Raw genomic sequence first — 22215 nt, 5'->3', positions numbered from 1 at the left:
GTCAAAGATGTATTAAAGTGATGTTTTTAAATCGATTTGCATCAAATTTTAGATTAATTATATTTATGATAATTCACATCTATGAAAGATTTCTTAAAGATATAGTAAATTCCTGTGATTTTATTCTTAAATATAGAATATACTCAATTAATTTATGTTTTAAAGGAAGACAAGGATGATTATAAGATTATTTATCTAACTAGCTATTGGTATTTTATATAAAATATTACAGATTTTATGGAAATCTTCAAAGGTATAGCATTAATTTTAGTAGGAATAAGGAATTTATAGTTCAATTGATCTATATTCTTTCTTTGTTGTTTTATTGGTAGGAAGGGATGCTCTTTATTGTGAATTATTTTTCATTTTTTTGTTTTGGTCTTGATTTTGAAATTATATCTATTCATTATTCTAATTTAATAAATATATAATGCATTAGTTTTAAAAGGAAAAAAAAAGGGGGATATAATTTATTATTAAGTGTTATGATAACTTGTGATTTTATGAAATTGCATTAGGATATTTTATTTTTAGACAACTTGATTTCTTTCATATTGGGTTGTGATGATTATCTTTTTAAACTTTGCTTTAAGAATATATAATTATGCTTTGTTTATATAATTATGGTGCTTATTTTTGTTGTTTTATTTTTGTTTTGCCTGTGAAGAGTTCTTTTTCACTTGATTTCAAATGCGCGTTTCCAAGTTTTCACTATTATTAATATGGGGGGTAGGGTGGGAGGATTAAAAGGGTGGAATCAAGATCAAATATTTAAATTATGGAGGTTGATGTCTATTCATGAGTTTTGTAACAATTGGAATAATTTTTATTTGAAGTATTATTTAACTTATAAATTTTATGATGGGTATTAAAATTTTTTCTTTGAATGTCAATGGTCTCAGTCATCAGATTAAAAGAAAAAAAAAACATTAGCCTTTTTGAAAAAACAGAATGCAGATATCTATTTCATACAAGAGACCCATCTGTCTATTGCTGAATCTAAAAAACTGGAAGGGGGTTGGGTGAAACAATGCTTTTTTGTCCCTGCAATTGGGAAAAAAGCAGGGGTTGCTATTCTTGTTAATAAAAAATGTTCAGCCAATTTTCAATTACTAGGTTCGGATTGAGAGGGTAGATAGGTGCATGTGGATATGAGTATGGGAAATAATGCCCTGGCTTTGTTTAATGTGTATGCCCCTAATTCGAATCAAAACAAATTTTTCAAAAAATTACAACAGTTGTTACTCCCACTGGCTGCTTCTAATGTAGTGGTGGCTGGAGATTTCAATGCCGTTATGGATCCTTTAATTGATAAAAAAAACTGTGCAAAAATATAAAATTATTAGGGTTAGATAATTTGGTGCATTCATGTGATTTAAAAGATATATGGCGCATTCTTCATTTTAATGATCAGGAATTTTCCTTTTGTTCACATGTTCATAAGTCTTTTTCAAGAATTGATTATATTTTTGTTTCAAATCAATTAGTTCAACAAGTAATTATAGCTTCTATAGACTCAATTATACTATCAGATCATGCGGATGTTTGGATCGAACTTCAATTGGATCAGCAAGAGTACAGTAGATTTATTTGGAGGTTTGATAATGCATTGCTTGTAGATACAAAATTCCTGGAAGATTTTCAAATAAAAATTAATGAATTCTTTCAATATAATTTATCAGAGGAAACTTCTTTGGTAAATATTTGGGATGCCTTTAAGGCTACTATGAAAGGGAATATTATTTCTTATTCTGCTTATATTAGAAAACAAGTGAAAAAACAATATTCTGATTTGGAAAAAGAAATTAAATATTTGGAATTTAAATTGATTGATAAATGGGAGTATGACACTTTACAGGCTCTTTTAAAAGTAAAAGGTAAATATAATTAATTATCTTCGAAGTTGATAAGGAAAGATTTGTTTTTTCAACAAGCTTTGTATTATGGAAACTCAAATAAGGCTGGGATTATTGGCGAATTATCTTAAAGCAAAGAAAAGAAGGACAAAAATTATAGCAATAAAAGATGAGAAAGGAGGTATGCATAACCAAATTGGAAATATTTTAAGTCAATTTTTAAATTTTTATAAAGGCCTGTATTCTTCTGAGCCTTATGATAGTAGGGAAAAAGATGGTTTAGAATTTTTAAACTTAATTATTGGTCCAAAGGTTCCTGAGCATATAAAAAGAAGTATGGATGAGCCTATATCACTAAAAGAATTAGAAACAGCGTTGAAGTCTCTTAGAGTTGGATCTGCTCCAGGTGGTGATGGATTTACTGTAGAATTTTATAAATCATTTCAAAATTCCTTGTTACCTCATTTGCTAAATTTATATCAGACCCAATTAAATAAAGGTTGCATTACAGGTATTATGGCTGAATCATTAACAATTGTTTTGCCAAAGCCAGAGATCCTACTTTGGTTTCAAACTACAGACCTGTATCGTTGATAAATGTTGATGGAAAACTTTTGGCTAAGATATTGGCTTTAAGATTAGCCAAGGCTCTTCCTTTTATTATTGATATGCACCAAACAGGATTTGTTGCAGTGGGGTTTGCCCCGTGTTTCTGTGGTGGGATAGTGGGCCTAATTATTGGCAGTTTAAAGACCACACGGAGCACACTGTCTAACCAGCACCCTGTTGCTGAAGAAGTCAGTACAGCAGCACTGGCTTGAAGCTGAATTGATACAGCCCTGAAGTTATTACTTTAGTTTTGAAGTTTTCTTTTTTTTTGCTATGAACACTTTTCGGACTGCAAGAAGGGTTCAAGGAGGGACCCGGGAAACTACAGGTCGGTGAGCTTGACCTCGGTCCCAGGAAAGATGATGGAAGCGCTGATTAAGGACAGCATCTGTGAACACATAGAAAACAATGGACAGCTAAAGTCGAGCCAGCACGGCTTCTGCAAGGGTAGGTCATGCCTCACAAACTTATTGTACTTCTTTGAGGGGGTAAACAGCCAGATGGATAAAGGGGAATCCATTGACATCATTTACCTTGACTTCCAAAAAGCCTTCGACAAGGTACCACATGAACGACTGCTTAAAAAGCTGTGGAAACACGGGGTGCAAGGGGAAGTCCACCGATGGATCAAAAACTGACTGGCAGGCAGGAAACAGAGGGTTGGAGTAAAGGGCCATTACTCAGACTGGCAATGGGTCACGAGCGGAGTTCCGCAGGGGTCGGTGCTGGGACCGCTCCTGTTCAATATATTTATTAATGACCTGGAGGCGGGAACAAAATGTGAGATTATTAAATTTGCAGATGACACCAAACTCTACCGCAGGGTTGAAACCATGGAAGACTGCGAAGATCTGCAAAGGGACCTAACGACACCAGAAGAATGGGCCAAAAAGTGGCAAATGAGCTTTAACGTAGGGAAATGCAAGGTCATGCATGTAGGGAAAAGAATCCGATGTTCAGCTACAAAATGGGGGGATCACTGCTAGGGGTAAGTAACCTTGAAAGAGACCTGGGAGTGATGGTAGACACAACTTTGAAGGCGTCGGCACAGTGCGCCACAGCCTCAAGAAAAGCAAACAAAATGTTGGGTATCATTAAGAAGGGTATCACGACCAGGACGAAGGAGGTCATCCTGCCACTGTATCGTGCAATGGTGCGCCCGCATCTGGAATACTGTGTCCAGTACTGGTCGCCGTACCTCAAGAAGGACATGGCGGTACTTGAGGGAGTCCAGAGAAGAGCAACTAAACTGATAAAGGGTATGGAAAACCTCCCATATACTGACAGACTGAAAAAGCTGGGGCTGTTCTCTCTGGAAAAGCGGAGACTTGATAAAAACCTTCAAGATCCTGAAGGGTATAGAAAAGGTAGACAGGGACAGATTTTTCAGATTATGGGGAACCACAAGTACAAGGGGGCACTCGGAGAAATTAAAAGGGGACAGGTTTAGAACAAATGCCAGAAAGTTCTTTTTCACCCAGAGGGTGGTGGATACATGGAACGCGCTTCCGGAGGCTGTGATAGGCCGGAGCACGTTACAAAGCTTCAAAGAAGGTTTGGATAGATTCCTAGAGGATAAAGGAATTGAGGGGTACAGATAGGAGTAGAGGTAGGTCATAGGATAGTCTGGGACCACTGCACAGGCAATGGGCCTGATGGGCCGCCACGGGAGCAGACCGCTGGGCGAGATGGACCTCTGGTCTGCCTCAGCGGAGGCAACTTCTTATGTTCTTAACTCTGTGAGGGAAGAGTTTTGCTATATGATTTTGGACTATTTTGATTTGTTTTTCCCACAGAGACTGTTTTCTAATAGAGTTTTGCAATGTGCATTTGAAGCCTGTTGGCACCTACAGAATCATCCTGACAAGTATTCTGTTATTTTTTCTGTTCTGAGGATTAAAGTTCCTGGTTTCATTGAAGCTGTGCTTATTGCATTTGATAGTGTCTCTTGCCCTGAACGCTGTATTATTCCCTCCTTGTGCAGCCCGCAGCAGCTCACAAGAGTTTTCATGTACTAGTGATCCCAGACACCTTGCCTGGAGCTTGCCTGCTACAAAGATTGGCTACAAAGATTAATAATACCAGATTGGCGTTTCATATGTTAAATTTAACCAAGGATATGGCGGATCCAACTTTTTCTCTATATCTTGATGCAGAGAAAGCTTTTGATCGAGTCGAATGGACTTTCATGTATCAGGCATTAGATTGGTTTGTTATAGGTTCAGGATTTATTCAAATGATTCAGGCGTTGTATAGCTCCCCTTCTGCAAGATTATATATTAATAATAGTTTATCTGATTGTTATAACTTGAGGAGAGGGGTTAGACAAGGCTGTCCATTATCTCCTTTGCTTTTTGATATTGTGTTAGAATCTCTGTTATTAGCTATTCAACAGGCAAAGGGGATACAAGGTATTCTCTATTCTGATAGGGAATATAAACTTTCAGCGTATGCAGATGATATTCTGCTCTATTTGAGAAATCCAGGAACCACTATTCCAAGTTTGTTAGAGTTGATTGATACATTTGGAAAATTTTCAGAGTATAAAATTAATTGGAGCAAATCAGAAATTCTTCCTCTCAATGTGCATTGTACTAAAGGGCTGTTTGATTCTTTCTCGTTTATATGGAAAGAAGATGGTTTAAAATATTTAGGTATTATGATTAAAAAAAACTCTTGAAAACACATTGAAAGAGAATGAAAAACTTTTATTAAAAAAAGTAACAGAAATGTGTGAGCAATGGAATCCTTTACATCTTTCTTGGTGGGGAAGAGTTCAAATGATTAAAATTATGGTTTTGCCTGTAGTTTGTTACCAAATGAGTACGATACCAATTTTTTTTCAGGGGTCCTTTTATAAAAGTTAAATGGTATTCTTACAAAATTTGTTTGGCTGGGTAAAATGCTTAGAATTGCTTTAGTATCTCTACAAAAGCCAATTGAGGAGGGTGGGATAAATTTTCCAAATTTTTATAGGTATCATCAAGCCTATATTTTACGCCAGGGTATGTATTGGGTCCTCCCAGAACTCATGGAAAATGCCCCGGATTGGTTATATTTGGAATGGCGTCTTTTGTTTCCTTTACATCTTGTTCATGTTCTCAGTATTAAAATGCCTAGGAAGTACAAAGAGAACAAAATATTAATTGATACTTGGAAAACATTACGCTACGTTAGTAATTTAACACCTATTCCATTAAGTAAATCTATAAATCAGTCTTTATGGATAAACTCCAAGATTCAAATTGGCAGAACTCAAATCCTATGGAAGCATTGGATTATTGCAGGTATTTGTTCTCTAAATGTTGTTATTTCAAATGGTAAAGTGCTTGAGTTTTCACAGTTGCAACATAGATTTGGTTTTAATAAGTCACAGAGTTTTAAGTGGTTGCAACTGAAGCAGGCTATTCAAGTGGGGTTCCCTGAATGGAAAACTCTTAATAATCAATATACTATGGAGTTCCTGTGGTTTCAGGCGGATTTCCTGGGACACCAGGCTGCGCAGTGGTATAAATTACTATCTGGATATTTGAATAAAAAAACCAAATGTCTTAGAGACATTTGGAGCATTGAGATTAAGCATCATATTTCTGCGTCTCAATGGCCCCGAATTTGGCCTTGGAGAATGAGGTGTACAGTGTCCGCATCTCTGAGACAAACTTGGTTTTTTTTTTTGTGACATAGAGCTTTTTGGACCCCAGTTCGTTTACAAAAGTTAGACAGCATTGAAGTCTCTTAGAGTTGGATCCGCTCCAGGTGGTGATGGTTTCACAGTAGAGTTTTATAAATCATTTCAAAGTACCCTATTACCTTATTTACTAAATTTATATCAGTTTCAACTGACTAAAGGTTGTATTACAGGTACTATGGCAGAATCATTAACAATTGTTTTGCCAAAGCCAAACAAAGATACCACTTTGGTTTCAAACTACAGGCCTATCTCGTTAATCAATGTTGATGGAAAACTTTTAGCTAAGATATTGGCTTTACGATTGGCTAAGGCTCTCCCTTTTATTATTGATATGCACCAAACAGGATTTGTTGCTAAGAGACATTCTTCTAATAACTAGTGTTAATGCCCGTTACATTAACGGGTGCTAGAAAGCAGCCCCTTTCCCTCTCCCCCTCCAGTTCCTCCCTGGCTGTCTCTCTATGGCCCCCTTCTGTCTCCCCTCCCCCAAGCAAAGCTGTCTGCCTCCCAACACACCCCTCCCCCCAAAGCAGCCTCCTTTCCCTCTCCACCTCCAGTTCCTCCCTGACTGTCTCTCCGTGGTTCTCCTTCTGTCTTTCCCCCAAGCAAAGCTGTCTGCCTCCCAGCACACCCCTCCCCCAAAGCAGCCCCCTTTCCCTCTCCCCCTCATTCCTCCCTGACTGTCTCTCTGTGGCCTCCCTTCTGTCTTCCCCCACCAAGCAAAGCTGTCTGCCTCCCAGCACACCCCTCCCCCAAAGGAGCCCCCTTTCCCTCTCCGCCTCCAGTTCCTCCCTGACTATCTCTCCGTGGTTCTCCTTCTGTCTTCCCCCCAAGCAAAGCTGTCTGCCTCCCAGCACACCCCTCCCCCAAAGCAGCCCCCTTTCCCTCTCCCCCTCAAGTTCCTCCCTGACTGTCTCTCCGTGGCCTCCCTTCTGTCTTCCCCCACCAAGCAAAGCTGTCTGCCTCCCAGCACACCCCTCCCCCAAAAGAGCCCCCTTTTCCTCTCCCCCTCCAGTTCCTCCCTGACTGTCTCTCTGTGGCCCGTGCCCGTGTCGGGCAGAGCAAATCAGGGCAGTTGCAGGCTGCGAAGCAGCGTGTTTAGAGTGCTGCGGCTGCTGCTGGAGTCAGGACATTTGTCGGGACCGCGGGAAGAGGAACGGCGGCAAGGGACTAAGGGAGCTGAAGGGAGGGTCGGATGGGAGGTGAACGGGGGTTCGGGTGTGCCGGGGAGAGGGGCGAAGACGACGACCGTTACAATTGGGGCCTTGACTCCCTTAGTTCTGACCGAAGTTAGTTTTAAGTTCTAAGCCGCGGCAGCGGCTTCTCTCACGATCCCTGCCTGCGTCGGAAGCCTTCTCCGACGTAGGTGCGGCTCATGAGAGGAGCCGCCGCCGTGGCTTAGAACTTAAAACTAACTTCGGTCAGAACATTACCTTGGGTTCCGTGATCGGGTCCTGTTTGGTCTGCCACTGCCTGGAGAAGCTGAAGAGCAGCCGACATCCGCCTCGGGGGGGGTGGGGGGAGGGAGAGAGAGAGCTTCGCGCATGCGCACTCTGATCTGTGGTGCCCTATAGCGCACGTAAAACAGAACACACAGATGGAGTGCGCATGCACGGCTAGCGTTTTATTATATTAGTTACTTGATTGGCTTTTCATAAGTTACATTTAACAAAAGCAATGAATGATCCAGCTTTCTCTTGTCTCTTTAGATGCAGAAAAAGCCTTTGATCGAGTCGAATGGACTTTCATGTATCAAGCATTAGACTGTTTTGGTATAGGTTCAGGATTTATACAAATGATTCAGATGTTGTATAGCTCCCCTGCTGCAAGATTATACATTAATAATAATTTTTCAGAGCGCTTTAATTTGCAAACGGGGGTTAGGCAAGGATGTCCCTTATCTCCTTTGCTTTTTGATATTGTTTTAGAACCCTTGTTATTAGCCTTCAACAAGCGAAGGGGATACAGGGTATTCCTCATACAGATTGGGAATATAAAATCTCTGCATATGCAGATGATATACTGCTTTATTTGAGAAATCCAGAGATTACCATTCCATGCTTGCTTGAGTTGATAGAGAAATTTGGAAAATTTTCAGGATATAAGATAAATTGGAGTAAGTCTGAAATTATTCCACTTAATGTGCATTGTACTAAAGGTTTATTTGATTCATTCTCATTTGTATGGAAAGAAGATGGAATAAAGTATTTAGGTATTAGAATAAAAATCACACTAGAAGACACAATGAAAGAGAATGAGAAAATTTTATTTAAAAAAGTAACAGAAATGTGTGAGCAATGGAATCCTTTACATCTTTCTTGGTGGGGGAGAGTCCAAACTATTAAAATGATCATATTGCCTGTGGTTTATCATCAAATGAGTATGATACCAGTTTTTTTCCAGGGGTCCTTTTATAAAATGTTAAATGGTATTCTTACAAAATTTGTTTGGCTGGGTATAATGCCTAGAATTGCCTTAGTATCTTTACAAAAATCAATTGCAGAGGGTGAGGTAAATTTTCCAAACTTTTATAGGTATCATCAAGCCTATATTTTACGATAAGGTATGTATTGGGTCCTCCTAGAGCTCATGGAAAATATCCCAGATTGGTTATATTTGGAATGGCGACTCATGTTTCCTATAAGCTTATCTCATATTCTTAGTAATAAAATGCCTAGGAAATATAAAGAGAATAGAATATTGATAGATATATGGAAAACTTTGCGTTATGTCAGCAATTTAAGTCCAAATCCAATACATCAGGGGTGCCCACACTTTTTGGGCTTGCGAGCTACTTTTAAAATGACCAAGTCAAAATGATCTACCAACAATAAAATTTAAAAAAAACACAACGCACACTGTACGCATAGAAAATGTTAATTATCATTCCTATTCCAGGGTTTTTCCAGGGTTTTTCAAAGAGGTCAAAGCAGATGACTCTATGCACTATCACCTCAGTAACAACCATACAAAAATAGACAAATATACCCCCCTCTCTTTTTACTAAACCACGATAGCAGTTTTTAGAGCGCAGGGAGCTGCGCTGAATGCCCAGCGCTGCTCTCGACGCTCATAGGCTCCCTGCGCTAAAAAACTCTATTGCGGTTTAGTAAAAGGGGACCTTAGTGTAAAATATAGACAGCAGATATAAATTCAGACACATTTTGATCATTAAATTTAAAATAAAATCATTTTTCCTACCTTGTCTGGTGATTTCATGAGTCTCTGGTTGCACTTTCATCTTCTGACTGTGCATCCAATCTTTCTTCCCTTCTTTCAGCCTGTATGCTTCCTCTCCTCCAGACCTCGTTCCCTCCCCCAACTTTTCCTTCCTCTCTCCCTGCCCTTTCTTTCTCTCTGCCTCCTTTTCTTTTTTTTCTGTTTCTCTTCTTTCCTTCTGTCTCCCTGCCTGCCCTTTTTCTTTCTTTCTCCCTGCCCTCCCCCAAGCCACTGCCATCGGGGACCAGGACCCAAACCGCCACCAATAACAGGCCCGAAAGCCGACGCCGCCCCAAGCTCTCCCTGCTTCGGCCAACCAGCATTCCTCTCCCCGACGTCAATTCTGCCGTCGGGGAGAGGAAGGCTGATTGGCCCAAGATCGCGATCGACCTATTGGGGGAAATGCTGCTGGGTCCTGCCTTCGCGGAAACAGAAAGTAGGCAGGACCCGGCAGCAAGAAGAGCAAATGCTTCACTAACCTGTCTCCCGCCTTAGCCCATAGCGAACGCTTGCTTCAGGGCTCTTAACATGTGCGTGCCGGCTTCCCTTCTCCCCCCCCCCCGGACATAACTTCCTGTTTCGGAGGGAAGAGAAGGGAAGCCGGCACGCACACGTTAGAGCCACGGAGCATAAGTTCGCTACGGGCTGAAATCTCCAAGCCGGGTTTTCTTGGGTTTTTTTAATGTTCAGCAGCGGCGGCAGTAGCAGATGACAGCTGGGTGGATCGCCCAGCTAAAAGGCCCTAGAGAGAACACTGGAGAGGAAGGCTGATCAGCCCGGTAGATCAGGACGGCAACACGAGTCTATCACGGAGCCCGGGATGGGCTCCGCGATGGACTCGCGTTGCCTTCCTGAGCTACTGGTCGATCGCGATCGACGTGTTGGGCACCCCTGCAATACATAAATCAACATACCAATCTTTATGGCTAAACTCCAAGATTCAAATTGGCGGTTTTAAAATCGTATGGAAGCATTGGATTATTGCAGGTATACGGACTCTAGGTGATGTTATTTTAAATGGTAAGCTGCTTGATTTTTCACAGCTGCAACATAAATATGGTCTAAACAAATCACAAAGTTTTAAATGGTTACAGCTGTAGCAGGCTATTCAGGAGGGGTTCCCTGAATGGAAAAATCTTAAGTCAATATAGTCTGGAATTCTTATGCTTTCAAGCGGATTTCTTGGGACACCAGGCCGCACAGTGGTATAAATTGATATCTGGATTTATGAATAAAAAAACCAAAAACTGGTCTTAGAGACATTTGGAGCATCGAGATTAAGCATCAAATTTCTGCATCTCAATGGCCACGAATTTGGTGTTGGAGAATGAGATGTACAGTGTCTGCATCTATGAGACAAACTTGGTTATTTTTGTTACATAGAGCTTTTGGGACCCCAATTAGATTACAAAAGTTGGATAGCTCTAAGTCTAATAGATGCTGGCATTGTAATCTGGAAGCAGGGACTTTAGATCATTTATTATACTTCTGTCCCTGTATCATGGTCTTCTTGAAATCAATATGGTCACAAATTAATTATTTATTAGAAAACCATATAGCTCTATCATATGATACAATCCTATTTGGAACGTCAATGAGAAAAAAGATTCAAATTTCATCAAATAATAATAAACTTTTATTAATAATGACAGGAGTTGCCATTCAACACATCATCAGAAATTGGAAAAATTACACAAGACTTAATTAAACCTTCTGGTGGAATTCATTATGCCATATATATAAGATGGAGAGAATAATTGCTTTACAAAAAGGGAATTATAATAATTTTTAAAAAATTGGGGGGCCATTGACAACTTATTGTAATGATTAGACACCTTTTTACATTGGAAGTATATTTATAATTATGGGAGGGGGGTATATAGTTATAATCAATATTTATGAATATAGTATATGTATGTTAAATTTTGAATATAATATCTGGGAAAAGGGTGGGTGGGGAGAGGATAAATTTATGTATTTAAGATAATAATAGATAGAATTTCAAGTGATGTGTATGATTCAATTGATGTAATATTATGTACTTGATGGAAGATGGAAAAATGAATAAAGAATTGGAAAAAAAATAAATAAATAAGTTCAGTATAAAATCTTAACTATTTGAGGCTTGAGCGGATGGGACAAAATGGCTTGCAGGGATGGGGCGGGGACTGAGCTCATGGGGATGAGGCAGGGACAGAGAATGAGCTGGCAGGGACGGGGACAAATTTTTTTGCTGCGTCATTCTATAGTTTGATGTTAATGGGAATGCGCATTTGTGTCCATTCAATTCTTACTGTGCCTAAAAAGTTTAGTGTGCTAAATTGACTGAATGAACTTTAACTTACTAATTATAAACACACAAAAAATATTTATTAAAAAAAAATCAAATTTTGTGAAAATAACCAATTTACATGTAATAAATTATGAAGAAAGGCCAAATGAACTGAAAATTTTTGTCTTGTCAACATCGCTGGCTGTAAATAATTTTGTGTGACAGTGGTTGCTCCATTTGGCTAACTTGTTTTAGCACAAGAAGGTGTTTTATTTAGTATTTTCCTATTTGCTTTATTTAGTATTTTCCTATTTCTTACTCCTTTTTATCGACTGTCAATCTCTATGCTAGGTTTTAGAGAGTTCCTGTCTTATTTTTGAGTTTTAAATTTGTTCATCGCCCTGATTTACTCTGTATAAAGGGTGATTTTATCAAATCAAACAGTGATAATGGAGCTTTTTAATTTATTAGGAATCAAGCTGTTGTTTTCCTCTTCAACTGGATGACACCATTTAAACTTGTTATATTCCTAATGAGCCAGATTCATGGCAACTTTATCTTCACTTTCCGCAAACAGACAAAATATATATAAATTTATTACATTGTTTGTTAAACTGATGTTCAGTCTCAGTTTCCCAAGGCACATAATATTGATATTCATGACGAATTATTCTTACCGTAAAGTTTTAAAGACTGTCCAGTTCTCCTTGTTCAGGTGAGTTTCATCCTCCTCTTGGAAGACAGCAGGCTCTGCTTCTTTGCTGTCATTCAGCTTCCACAATAATATAACAGCATCTGCAGGAAAACAAGCCTGATTACACTAATTTAATCTTAATCCTCACCTGCAAGGTCATATACAAGCAGCAGTCTGTGGGGAAAATTCCCAAGTCTAGATAGATCTGCTGTAAGAAGCTAATATTCGCATATATCAGAAGTAGTAGAACTTCACCTTCACTTATTTATTACTTAATTTTATTAGTTTGTTGTTACATGATCAGTGTTAGGAGGGGCACCTGCCGCATGCACCAAAAGGGAAAGAGACAGTAATTATTTCCCGCCACAGCCCCACACTACCGTGTTTCCCTGAAAATAAGACACTGTCTTATATTAATTTTGGACCAAAAAAGGCACTAGGTCTTATTTTCGGGGACATCTTTTTTTTCATGTACAATGATTATCTCTCCCTTCCTCTCCTCCACCCCAATTCTTCCTATTTCCTTTCTCTCCTGCACATGTGAAGCATCTTTCCTCTCTTCGCACCATCCCCTTGTGCAGTATCTTTCTATCCCTCCCTCCCATCCCTTGCAGCTTCTATCCCTCCCTCCCATCCCTTGTGCAGCAGAACCCTTTCAGCTTCTATCCCTCCTTTGTGCAGCAGAACCCTTTCAGCTTCTATCCCTCCCTCCAATCCCATCCCTTGTGCAGCAGAACCCTTGCAGCTTCTATCCCTCCCTCCCATCCCTTGCAGCTTCTATCCCTCCCTTCCTCCCATCTCCTCGTGTAGCATCTTTCTACCCTCCACCGCCACGCGCACCCCCCGCCCCTCCACTGACCCATCTCTCCCTTCCATCCGAACCGCAAGACAGAAATAAATGTATTTATAACAAACCAGCAACACGAGGGGGGGATGTTTGGTTTTTGTGGGTCTTCGTGAAGGAAGAACATGAATGACCTGACTGTTACTGCTATTTCCTCTTGTTTGTAGTTGTTGTGTATTGCTTGTATTTTCAAAAACCCCAAAAACTTAATAAACATGATGTTAAAAAAAACAAAACAAACAAACACAGAATGCCCAGGCCGCGAAGCAGCCTGTCTAGATTGCTGCTGATGCTGCTGGTTTATTATAAGATACATTTATTTGTCTCACGGTTTGGATGGGAGGGGTATGGATTGGCCGGGGGTGGAGGGGGGGGGGAGAGCTGCTGCTGCTGCCAGTGACTAGAGCTTATTTTCGGGGGTAGGGCTTATATTCAGACCTACCCCAAAAATCATGTTAGGGCACACCATTGGTAACATCCTTTTCCTCAGAATGATCTCCATTGATCACTATCCTCTGTCACCTTCCACTCAGCCAGTTCTTGACACAGCCCATCACTTTGGGAACCATCTCGAGGGCACTCAAGTTTATTTATTAGACATCTGTGTGGAACATTGTCAAAGGCTTTGCTAAAATCTAAATACACCACATCTAGCACACACCCTCTATCCAATTCTCTGGTCATCCAGTCAAAGAAATTGATCAAATTTGTCTGATAAAACCTACCTCTAGTTAATCCATGTTGCCTCTGGTCCTAGTAAATCAATCGTTCTCCCATTGTAACCCCCATTTATAAATCTTTTGTAAGCCGCCTTGAACCGCAAGGTAATGGCGGAATAGAAATCCCTAATGTAATGTAATGTAATGTAATCCATAGGATTCCAGAAACTTGACCATTCTACATAAGAACATAAGCATTGCCTCTGCCGGGTCAGACCAGGGGTCCATCATGCCCAGCAGTACGCTCCCACAGCGGCCCCCCAGGTCCATGACCTGTAAGTGCTCCACCACCTAAATCGTTTATACCCTAATCATTTAATATCCTGTATAGTAATCCTCTATCTATATCCTGCAATCCCCTTCTCCTTCAGGAAGTCATCCAATCTCTTTTTGAAACCTAATATTGTACTCTGTTCTATCACCTCTCCTGGAAGCGCATTCCAGGTGTCCACCACCCTCTGAGTGAAGAAGAACTTCCTAGCATTCGTTTTGAATCTGTCTCCTTTCAATTTTTCCGAATGCCCTCTTGTTTTTGTTGTCCCCGCTAGTCTGAAGAATCTGTCCCTCTCCACCTTTTCTATGCCTTTCATGATTTTATAAGTCTCTATCATGTCCCCTCTAAGTCTCCGCTTTTCCAGGGTAAAGAGCCTCAGCTTCTCCAGCCTTTCAGCATATGAAAGGTTTTCCATGCCCTTTATCATCTTTGTTGCTCTTCTCTGGACCCTCTCGAGTATCACCATATCCTTCTTAAGATACGGCGACCAATATTGGACGCAGTACTCCAGATGCGGGCGCACTATCGCTCGATACAGTGGCAGGATAACTTCCTTCGTTCTGGTAGTGAAACCTTTTTTGATAATGCCCAACATTCTGTTTGCTTTCTTTGAGGCCGCTGCACATTGTGCCGCCGGCTTCATCGTTTTGTCCACCAATACCCCAAAGTCTTTTTCCAGGTTGCCTTCCCCCAGTACCCTCCCTCCCATTGTATAGCTGTACATCGGGTTCCCTTTCCCTAAGTGCAAGACTTTACATTTCTCAACATTGAAGCTCATCTGCCATTTATTTGCCCACTCATTCAGTTTGCTCAGGTCTCTTTGTAGTTCCTTGCACTCCTCAACAGTTCTGACCCTACTGGAGAGTTTTGTGTCGTCCGCGAATATTATAACTTCACACTTCATCCCTGTTTCCAGGTCATTAATGAATATATTGAACAGCAGCGGTCCCAGCACTGACCCCTGTGGAACACCACTCGTGACCCCTTTCCAGTCAGAGTAGTGTCCCTTTACTCCTACCCTCTGCTTCCTGTCCGCCAGCCAATTTTTGATCCATCTGTGCACATCCCCTTCCACCCCATGGCTCCACAGTTTCTTTAGTAGGCACTCGTGGGGCTTGTCGAAGGCTTTTTGGAAATCCAGATATACGATGTCTATGGGGTCACCTTTGTCCATTTGTTCGCTTATCCCCTCAAAGAAATGCAGTAGGTTCGTTTGGCATGATCTTCCTTTACAGAAATCATGCTGGCTCGTTCTCAACAGATTATTTTTTTCTATATGCTCATTGATACTTTCCTTGATCAATGATTCGGCCATCTTCCCCGGAACTGAGGTTAAGCTCACTGGTCTGTAGTTCCATGGGTCGCCTCTCGATCCTTTTTTGAAGATAGGTGTAACATTCACTATCCTCCAGTCCTCCGGGATTACCCCTGTTCTCAAGGATAGGTTACAAATCTGCCACAGTAACTCCGCTTTTTCGTCTCTGAGCTCTTTCAGTATTCTCAGGTGAATTCCGTCTGGGCCCGGAGATTTGTCAGTCTTTAATCTATCTATCTGCTTGAGTACGTCTTCGAGGCTTACCTGCATGCATGATAATTTTCCCTCGTAATCCCCCTTGAAGATTTTTTCCGGTTCCGGCACATTGGATGTGTCTTCTCTTGTAAAGACCGACAAGAAGAACATGTTTAGTCTGTCAGCCACCTCTTTTTCCTCCTTCACCACTCCTTTCCTGTCTCCTTCATCCAGAGGTCCCACCTCCTCCCTCGCCGGCTGCTTTCCTTTCACATATCGAAAGAATGATTTAAAATTTTGTGATTGAAAACAGCTTAACCACAGGATTTATACCAAAAGAATGGAAAGAAGCAATCATCCATCCAATAATAAAAAATCCTAAAGACTCAATTGCAATTGAGTCAAATTACCGATTATTGCCAATCTATCATTTATCACTAAAATAATAGAAAAAGTTGTTTTTAATCATGTAAGCAACTTTGTTGAAAAAACTCATATATTACATCCAAATCAGACAGGTTTCAGATCTAATCACTCAACAGAACACTCTATGATAGGTCTTACAACCAACATTCAATATCACTTAGATCACCATAAATCTGTACTTCTGATCTCACTAGATTTATCTGTAACATTTGACACCATTGACCATCATTTACTCATCAAGAGACTGTCTTCCATTGGCATTTCTGACCAAGTGCTAAACTGGTTTAAATCATACTTTCAAGATAGGTCAGCTAAAGTTATTTTCAACAATTCATCATGAAATAACTATTATGGTATCCCTCAAGGTTCAATCTTGTCCCCTCTTTTATTCAATATTTTTTATCACCACCACTCCTCACTTTAAGTCAATCCATTGGATTTTCCGCTTTTGCCTATGCAGATGACATCCAGCTTTTATATCCATTAAATACTGCCAATTCCAATGAAATAACAAATATAAACAATTAGTTAAAACAAATTAGTCAATGGCTTAAAGACAACATGCTGGCCCTAAACGCAACTAAATCTTCAATAATGTTTTTTCCATGGAAAAAGGATCTTACATTCTCATCACAAATACTCCTGGACAATTTCCCACTGCAAAAAGTGACGACGACGAAAATACTGGGAATATTATTGGACCAAGAATTATCTTTCCATGATCAGATTAGCTCTGTAGTTAAAAACTGTTTTTATAAACTACGTCTCATTAGATCCTTATCCAAAGTCTTTGAACCAAAAGCTCTTAATGTTCTAATTCATTCTTTGGTTATTTCCAGGCTAGACTACTGCAATACATAGTACCACGGCATAACTCAAAAAGAAATAAGAAGGTTACAAATTATACAAAATACAGCAATAAAAATTATTACAAACTCCAAAAAATATGATTGTGTCACTCCTCTTCTACGAAAAGCACACTGGCTACCAATTTCACACAGAATAATCTATAAAATTGCACTGATAACCTTCAAAATCCAACAAACCAACACACCAATATTTCTACATCGTTATTTGATACCATACTCTTCAGCCAGATCTCTAAGATCAACAGATCAGCATTTGCTGACTATCCCTTCTTTGAAAATAATAGGCACCAGAAGAGCTACAATTTTTTCAACCATAGCACCCCAGCTTTGGAACAAGTTACCAATTTATCTGTGCAGTGAAGCCTCTCTAGAAAAATTTAAAAGCACATTAAAAAGCTACCTATTCAAAGATGCATTTGAGTCACAGACAGGATAATTCTTTTATCAACAATCTCGGGCTCAAATACTTAAATTTAACCAGATCTATATATAGGTCACAACCTCTCCCTTTCCCTTTTTAGGCTAGCCTTATTTGTAAAACATTTTCAATTACCCTCCTGATGTTGTTTTTCATTAAATGTTCTTCTACTTTCTTTAAAAATTGTAGTTCCCTTATGTATCGCTAATTAATTGGGTACATAGATTGTACGTTTACTTGTATAAATTGTTTTACGTTGTCCCCCAAAATTTTTATTGTTACACGCATTGAAAATATTTGACACTGCGTTTATATCAAACTTTTAATAAACTTGAAACTTGATTTCCATTAATTTTCTTACCACAGAAGTCAGACTTACCAGCCTGTTGATTCCCTACTTCTTCCTTACTTTCAATTTTGTGGAGAGGGACCACATTTGCCCTTCTCCAGTCCTCCGGTACCACTCCCGACTCTAGAGACTAATTGAAAGGTCAGTCAGTGAAGACACCAGAACTTCCCTAAGTTCCTTCAGTACCCTTGGATGTACACCATCCAGCCCCATCGCTTTGTCTACCTTTATTTTAGCTAGCTCCTCACGAACACAACCCTCTGAAACTTGATAAGGGTCTATTACTCCTCCATCCCTATTCACGTTTTGTCATCTGTGGTCCCGCTCCTGGAGCTTCAGCCATGAACACAGAACAGAAATATTTGTTAAGCAATTCAGCCTTTTCTTTATCAGCTTCTACATATTTCCCCCTTCACCATTGAGTTTCACAATGCCACTTTTGCACTTCTTCCTATCACTAATATATCTAAAAAATGTCTCATCTTCCCGTTTTACTGTGTCAGCTATTTTTTTTCTTCCATTTGCATCTTTGCTTTCCTGACTAAATCAGTAATATATGTGCTCATACTTTGTGCAAGACTCCAGTATGCTTCTGACAAACCAGCAGGTGGTCCCATATGCCAAACCCATAATAAATTGCACCCTCATTGCGAACCCCTGGATCCTCCAGCCAAGATAGAAGTCCTATAGTTACCTTTGCTGGGGGGTAATCATCCAAGGGCGATGACTTGCTACGTTCCACGAACCTAGGAGCAAGGCCATTAGGCTTAACCTATCTGTGCAGTCTTAGTCTGTATGACTGGGAGCTAGCCCAGGGGACCAGGTGCATCAGCTTGCACAACTACCATCTTTTGGAGCTAAAGAAAATATTGAAGTGTTCTAGAGAGATCAGCCCTTAAACCAGCAATGTTACTGGGGAAAAGTCAGATTCTCTATCTCCATCTGCAGGTAGGAAGGAGATACTACCCAATAGTCAGAATGGTGCAGATTGTAAGGAAAAGATCTTTAGGACAAGTTACTGCAGTGGCAACAACAAAAATACAAAATTAGAGAAAAAGGTCAGTTTTCAGAGTTTCAATGAAAGCCTTATAAAATACATAAATTATATCACTATGGTACTCACCATCTGCTCCTGATGCTAGAATCTCACCACTGGGAGAGAAACGTACAACATTCACAGCTTTGGTATGACGTGTGAGGTTAGACAAAAATTCCACAATAGCTTTCCCATCTGGTCCCTTTTCCACTTTCCAGATCTGGTTGAAGCAAAGATTATACTTAACAAATAAATTACTGTATGTACTCAATGAAATTAAACAGAAGTTATCTGGACACCCTACTCTTCCTAATCCCTCTCTACTAGCCACTTTTCTTCCTACCTGTCCTCACAACCCCTAACACACTTCCTATCTGCAGCCAATAATCAGAATAATGATAATTCAAACCAGCAGACATCAAGGGCCCTTCTCCTACTTCTAAAGACACACGCTGAATTCTCTAAATCAGCAGCAGCATCTTATCTCTCTCTGGATGTACAGCTTTGCTACAGGATATAATGTACAGTGTACATAAAGATACATCCAGATACATCAAGAGTGTATATTGGTCAGAGCCTACACTAAATACTCATCATTATACAGCTGACAGCAGCTCTGATGGTCAAGGAGTGAACAGTGCAGACAAAAATACTGATACACTGTAGCCAAATCCATAAAAGTTGAAACGTGCAAAAAAAACAAACAAAAAAACACACATCCCAAAAAAACCTGGCACATTTTCCCTTTCTCCACTTGCAACCTCATGCACATCATTTCAGGTATTGGATATGAAAAGTTATGATAACACCTATTTTATTAAAGTGACAGGGGTATGAGGCATGTGTGTATGTGCAGATAGACAGATGGATGGCACCTCATCGCTAGACACCTTTCTCTTAGGTGAAATACTTTTAATGTATGAAAAATTGTATAATCAATGACTTTGTAAGATTTAAGGTTTTCTAAGTGATTATAAAGAAACATGGTAAAGAGCCCAATAAACCAGCAAAAAAGTAGGCATTAAAAGATCCTTTTGGGAAGGGGGGATATTCTGATTGAAGTATATGTTTGCCAAAAGTTGTTTTGTCTGCCTGGAGGACATGTTTGGAGCCAAGTGCTCGGAGCTTGTTTCACACATGTCGACCAGCCCCTTTCACCTTCATTCTATAACCCCTTGTTCTAGAGCAGTGGTCTCAAACTCACGGCCCGGAGGTCACATGTGGCCCGCCAGGTACTATTTTGAGGCCCTCGGTATGTTTATCATAATCACGAAAGTAAAATAAAACAGTTCCTTGATCATATGTCTCTTTAGCTATAAATGACAATATTATTATTAAGACTTAACCAAAAGGAAAGATTTATAAACTATAAAGAGTTTTACCTCATGCAAAATTGTCATTTCTTTAATGAAACATTAACTATTTTTTCTGAGGCCCTCCAAGTACCTCCAAATCCAAAATGTGGCCCTGCAAAGGGTTTGAGTTTGAGACCACTGTTCTAGAACTTCTTTTCAATTGAATGAGATCCACCTACCGTGTAATAAATCTGTGCAATACTTGAATAGAAGCTTAGTTGATGTGACAACTTAAAAACTATTGAAATTTATATGGTCACAACACACAAACATAAAATACAATGTAGTACAGTCAATCAAGTTTGCCCAATCTACAGTATTTCTTGTTCCAATTGCTCAACCTCAGCTGCTCTCCAAATTTTGGTTTATTTCTCTGCAACTAGAAATCTATCTGTGCTTATCTTGAATTCTGTTACTGCTTTAACATAGCACAGTTACTTACTATAACAGGTGTTATCCAGTGACAGCAGGCAGATATTCTATACATGTGGGGTGACATCACCGATGGAGCCCCCTAGCGGACATTTTCGCAAGCAGACTTGCTCGAAGACCTTCAGGCTTGCGATTGGCCCGCACATGCGAGCGTGCCCCTCCCGCCTTGCCTAGGGCATGCGTCTCCTCAGCGTGTTCTCAGTTCAGATAGCTAGCAAAGAAGCCAACCACGGGGAGGTGGGTGGGTTGCGAGAATATCTGCCTACTGTCCCTGGATAACACCTGTTACGGTGTTTTATCCCAGGATAAGCAGGCAGCATATTCTCTACATGTGGGAGACCTCCAAGCTAACTAGAATGGGATGGAGGGAGAGTTGGCAATTTAGGAGAACAGATTTTGCAAAACAGATTGGCCAAAAGGGCCATCACGCCTGGAGAAAACATCCAGACAGTAATGCGAGGTGAACGTATGAACCGAGGACCAAAAGGCAGCTTTACAGATTTCCTCGATGGGAGTCGAGCGGAGGAAAGCAACAGACGCCACCATCGCTCTGACCTTGTGGCCCGTGACTCAACCCGGCAGGGAGAGACCAGCCTGAGCTTAACAGAAGGAGTTACAAGCGGCCAACCAGTTAGAAATGGTCCGCTTAGAAACAGAGCGACCTAAGTGATTAGAATCGAAAGAGAGGAACAGCTGGGGAGCCGAATGGTGAGGAGCAGTGCGCTTCAAGTAGAAAGCCAGCGCACGCTTACAATCAAGAGAATGCAGAGCCACTTCTCCAGAGTGAGAATGGGGCTTCGGAAAAAACACAGGAAGAACAATAGATTGGTTGATGTGAAATTCAGAAACAACCTTAGGCAAGAACTTAGGATGGGTACGGAGGACCACCTTATCATGATGGAAGACAGTGAAAGGTGGGTCCACAACCAAGGCTTGAAGCTCACTGACCCAACGGGCAGAAGTGAGAGCAATAAGAAACACAACTTTCCAAGTAAGAAATTTCAAGTGAGCCCGCACCAGCGGCTCGAATGGGGGGTTTCATCAATTGAGTAAGGAACACATTAACATCCCAAACCACCGGAGGAGGTTTAAGGGGCGGATGAACGTGGAAAAGGCCTTTCATGAAGAGGGAAACCACAGGATGAACAGAGATAGGCTTCCCGTCAATCGGCTGATGAAAAGCAGTAATAGCACTAAGGTGGACTCGAACCGAAGAGGACTTGAGTCCAGCGCCAGACAAGTGGAACAGATAATCCAGGACAGCAGATAAGGAGGCAGACAGCGGCTCCTGCTGTCAAGTAGCACACCAGAAGAAAAGCGGGTCCACTTCTGATGGTAACATTGGCGAGTGGACTCCTTCCGAGACGCCTCCAGGACATCCAGCAACAGTTGGGAGAACCGGAACGAGGGCATTAAGTCTCAAGGAATCAAGCTGTTAAGTGCAGAGACTGGAAGTTGGGATGAAGCAGAGACCCCCGACCCTGCGTAAGCAGAGAAGGAGAAACAGGCAGAGGAAGAGGCTCCCTGGAACTGAGTTGCAACAGAAGGGAGAACCACGGTTGTCGGGGTCACTGAGGAGCTATCAGAATCATGGTGGCATGTAAAGACTTGAGCCTGACGAGAATCTTCAGAATCAGAGGGA

The 22215-nt window shown here is 40.6% G+C and overlaps 1 protein-coding gene across 2 annotated transcripts in view; it reads right to left on the bottom strand.

Moving 5' to 3' along the window:
- The window catches only part of CHAF1B (chromatin assembly factor 1 subunit B), a 67060-nt gene that overhangs the window by 29826 nt on the left and 15019 nt on the right, over positions 1-22215 (bottom strand). For both annotated transcript variants that reach the window (XM_033950501.1, XM_033950500.1), the window contains exons 3-4: positions 18874-19006; positions 12325-12442 (exon numbers count right to left, since the gene is read on the bottom strand). In XM_033950501.1, the coding sequence (XP_033806392.1) occupies positions 12325-12442; positions 18874-19006 (251 nt within the window). The remainder of the gene's footprint in view (positions 1-12324; positions 12443-18873; positions 19007-22215) is intronic.

This window comes from Geotrypetes seraphini, chromosome 6 (assembly GCF_902459505.1).
Source record: "Geotrypetes seraphini chromosome 6, aGeoSer1.1, whole genome shotgun sequence".
NCBI lineage: Eukaryota > Metazoa > Chordata > Amphibia > Gymnophiona > Dermophiidae > Geotrypetes > Geotrypetes seraphini.
This window is presented reverse-complemented; position numbering and strand designations above follow the sequence as displayed.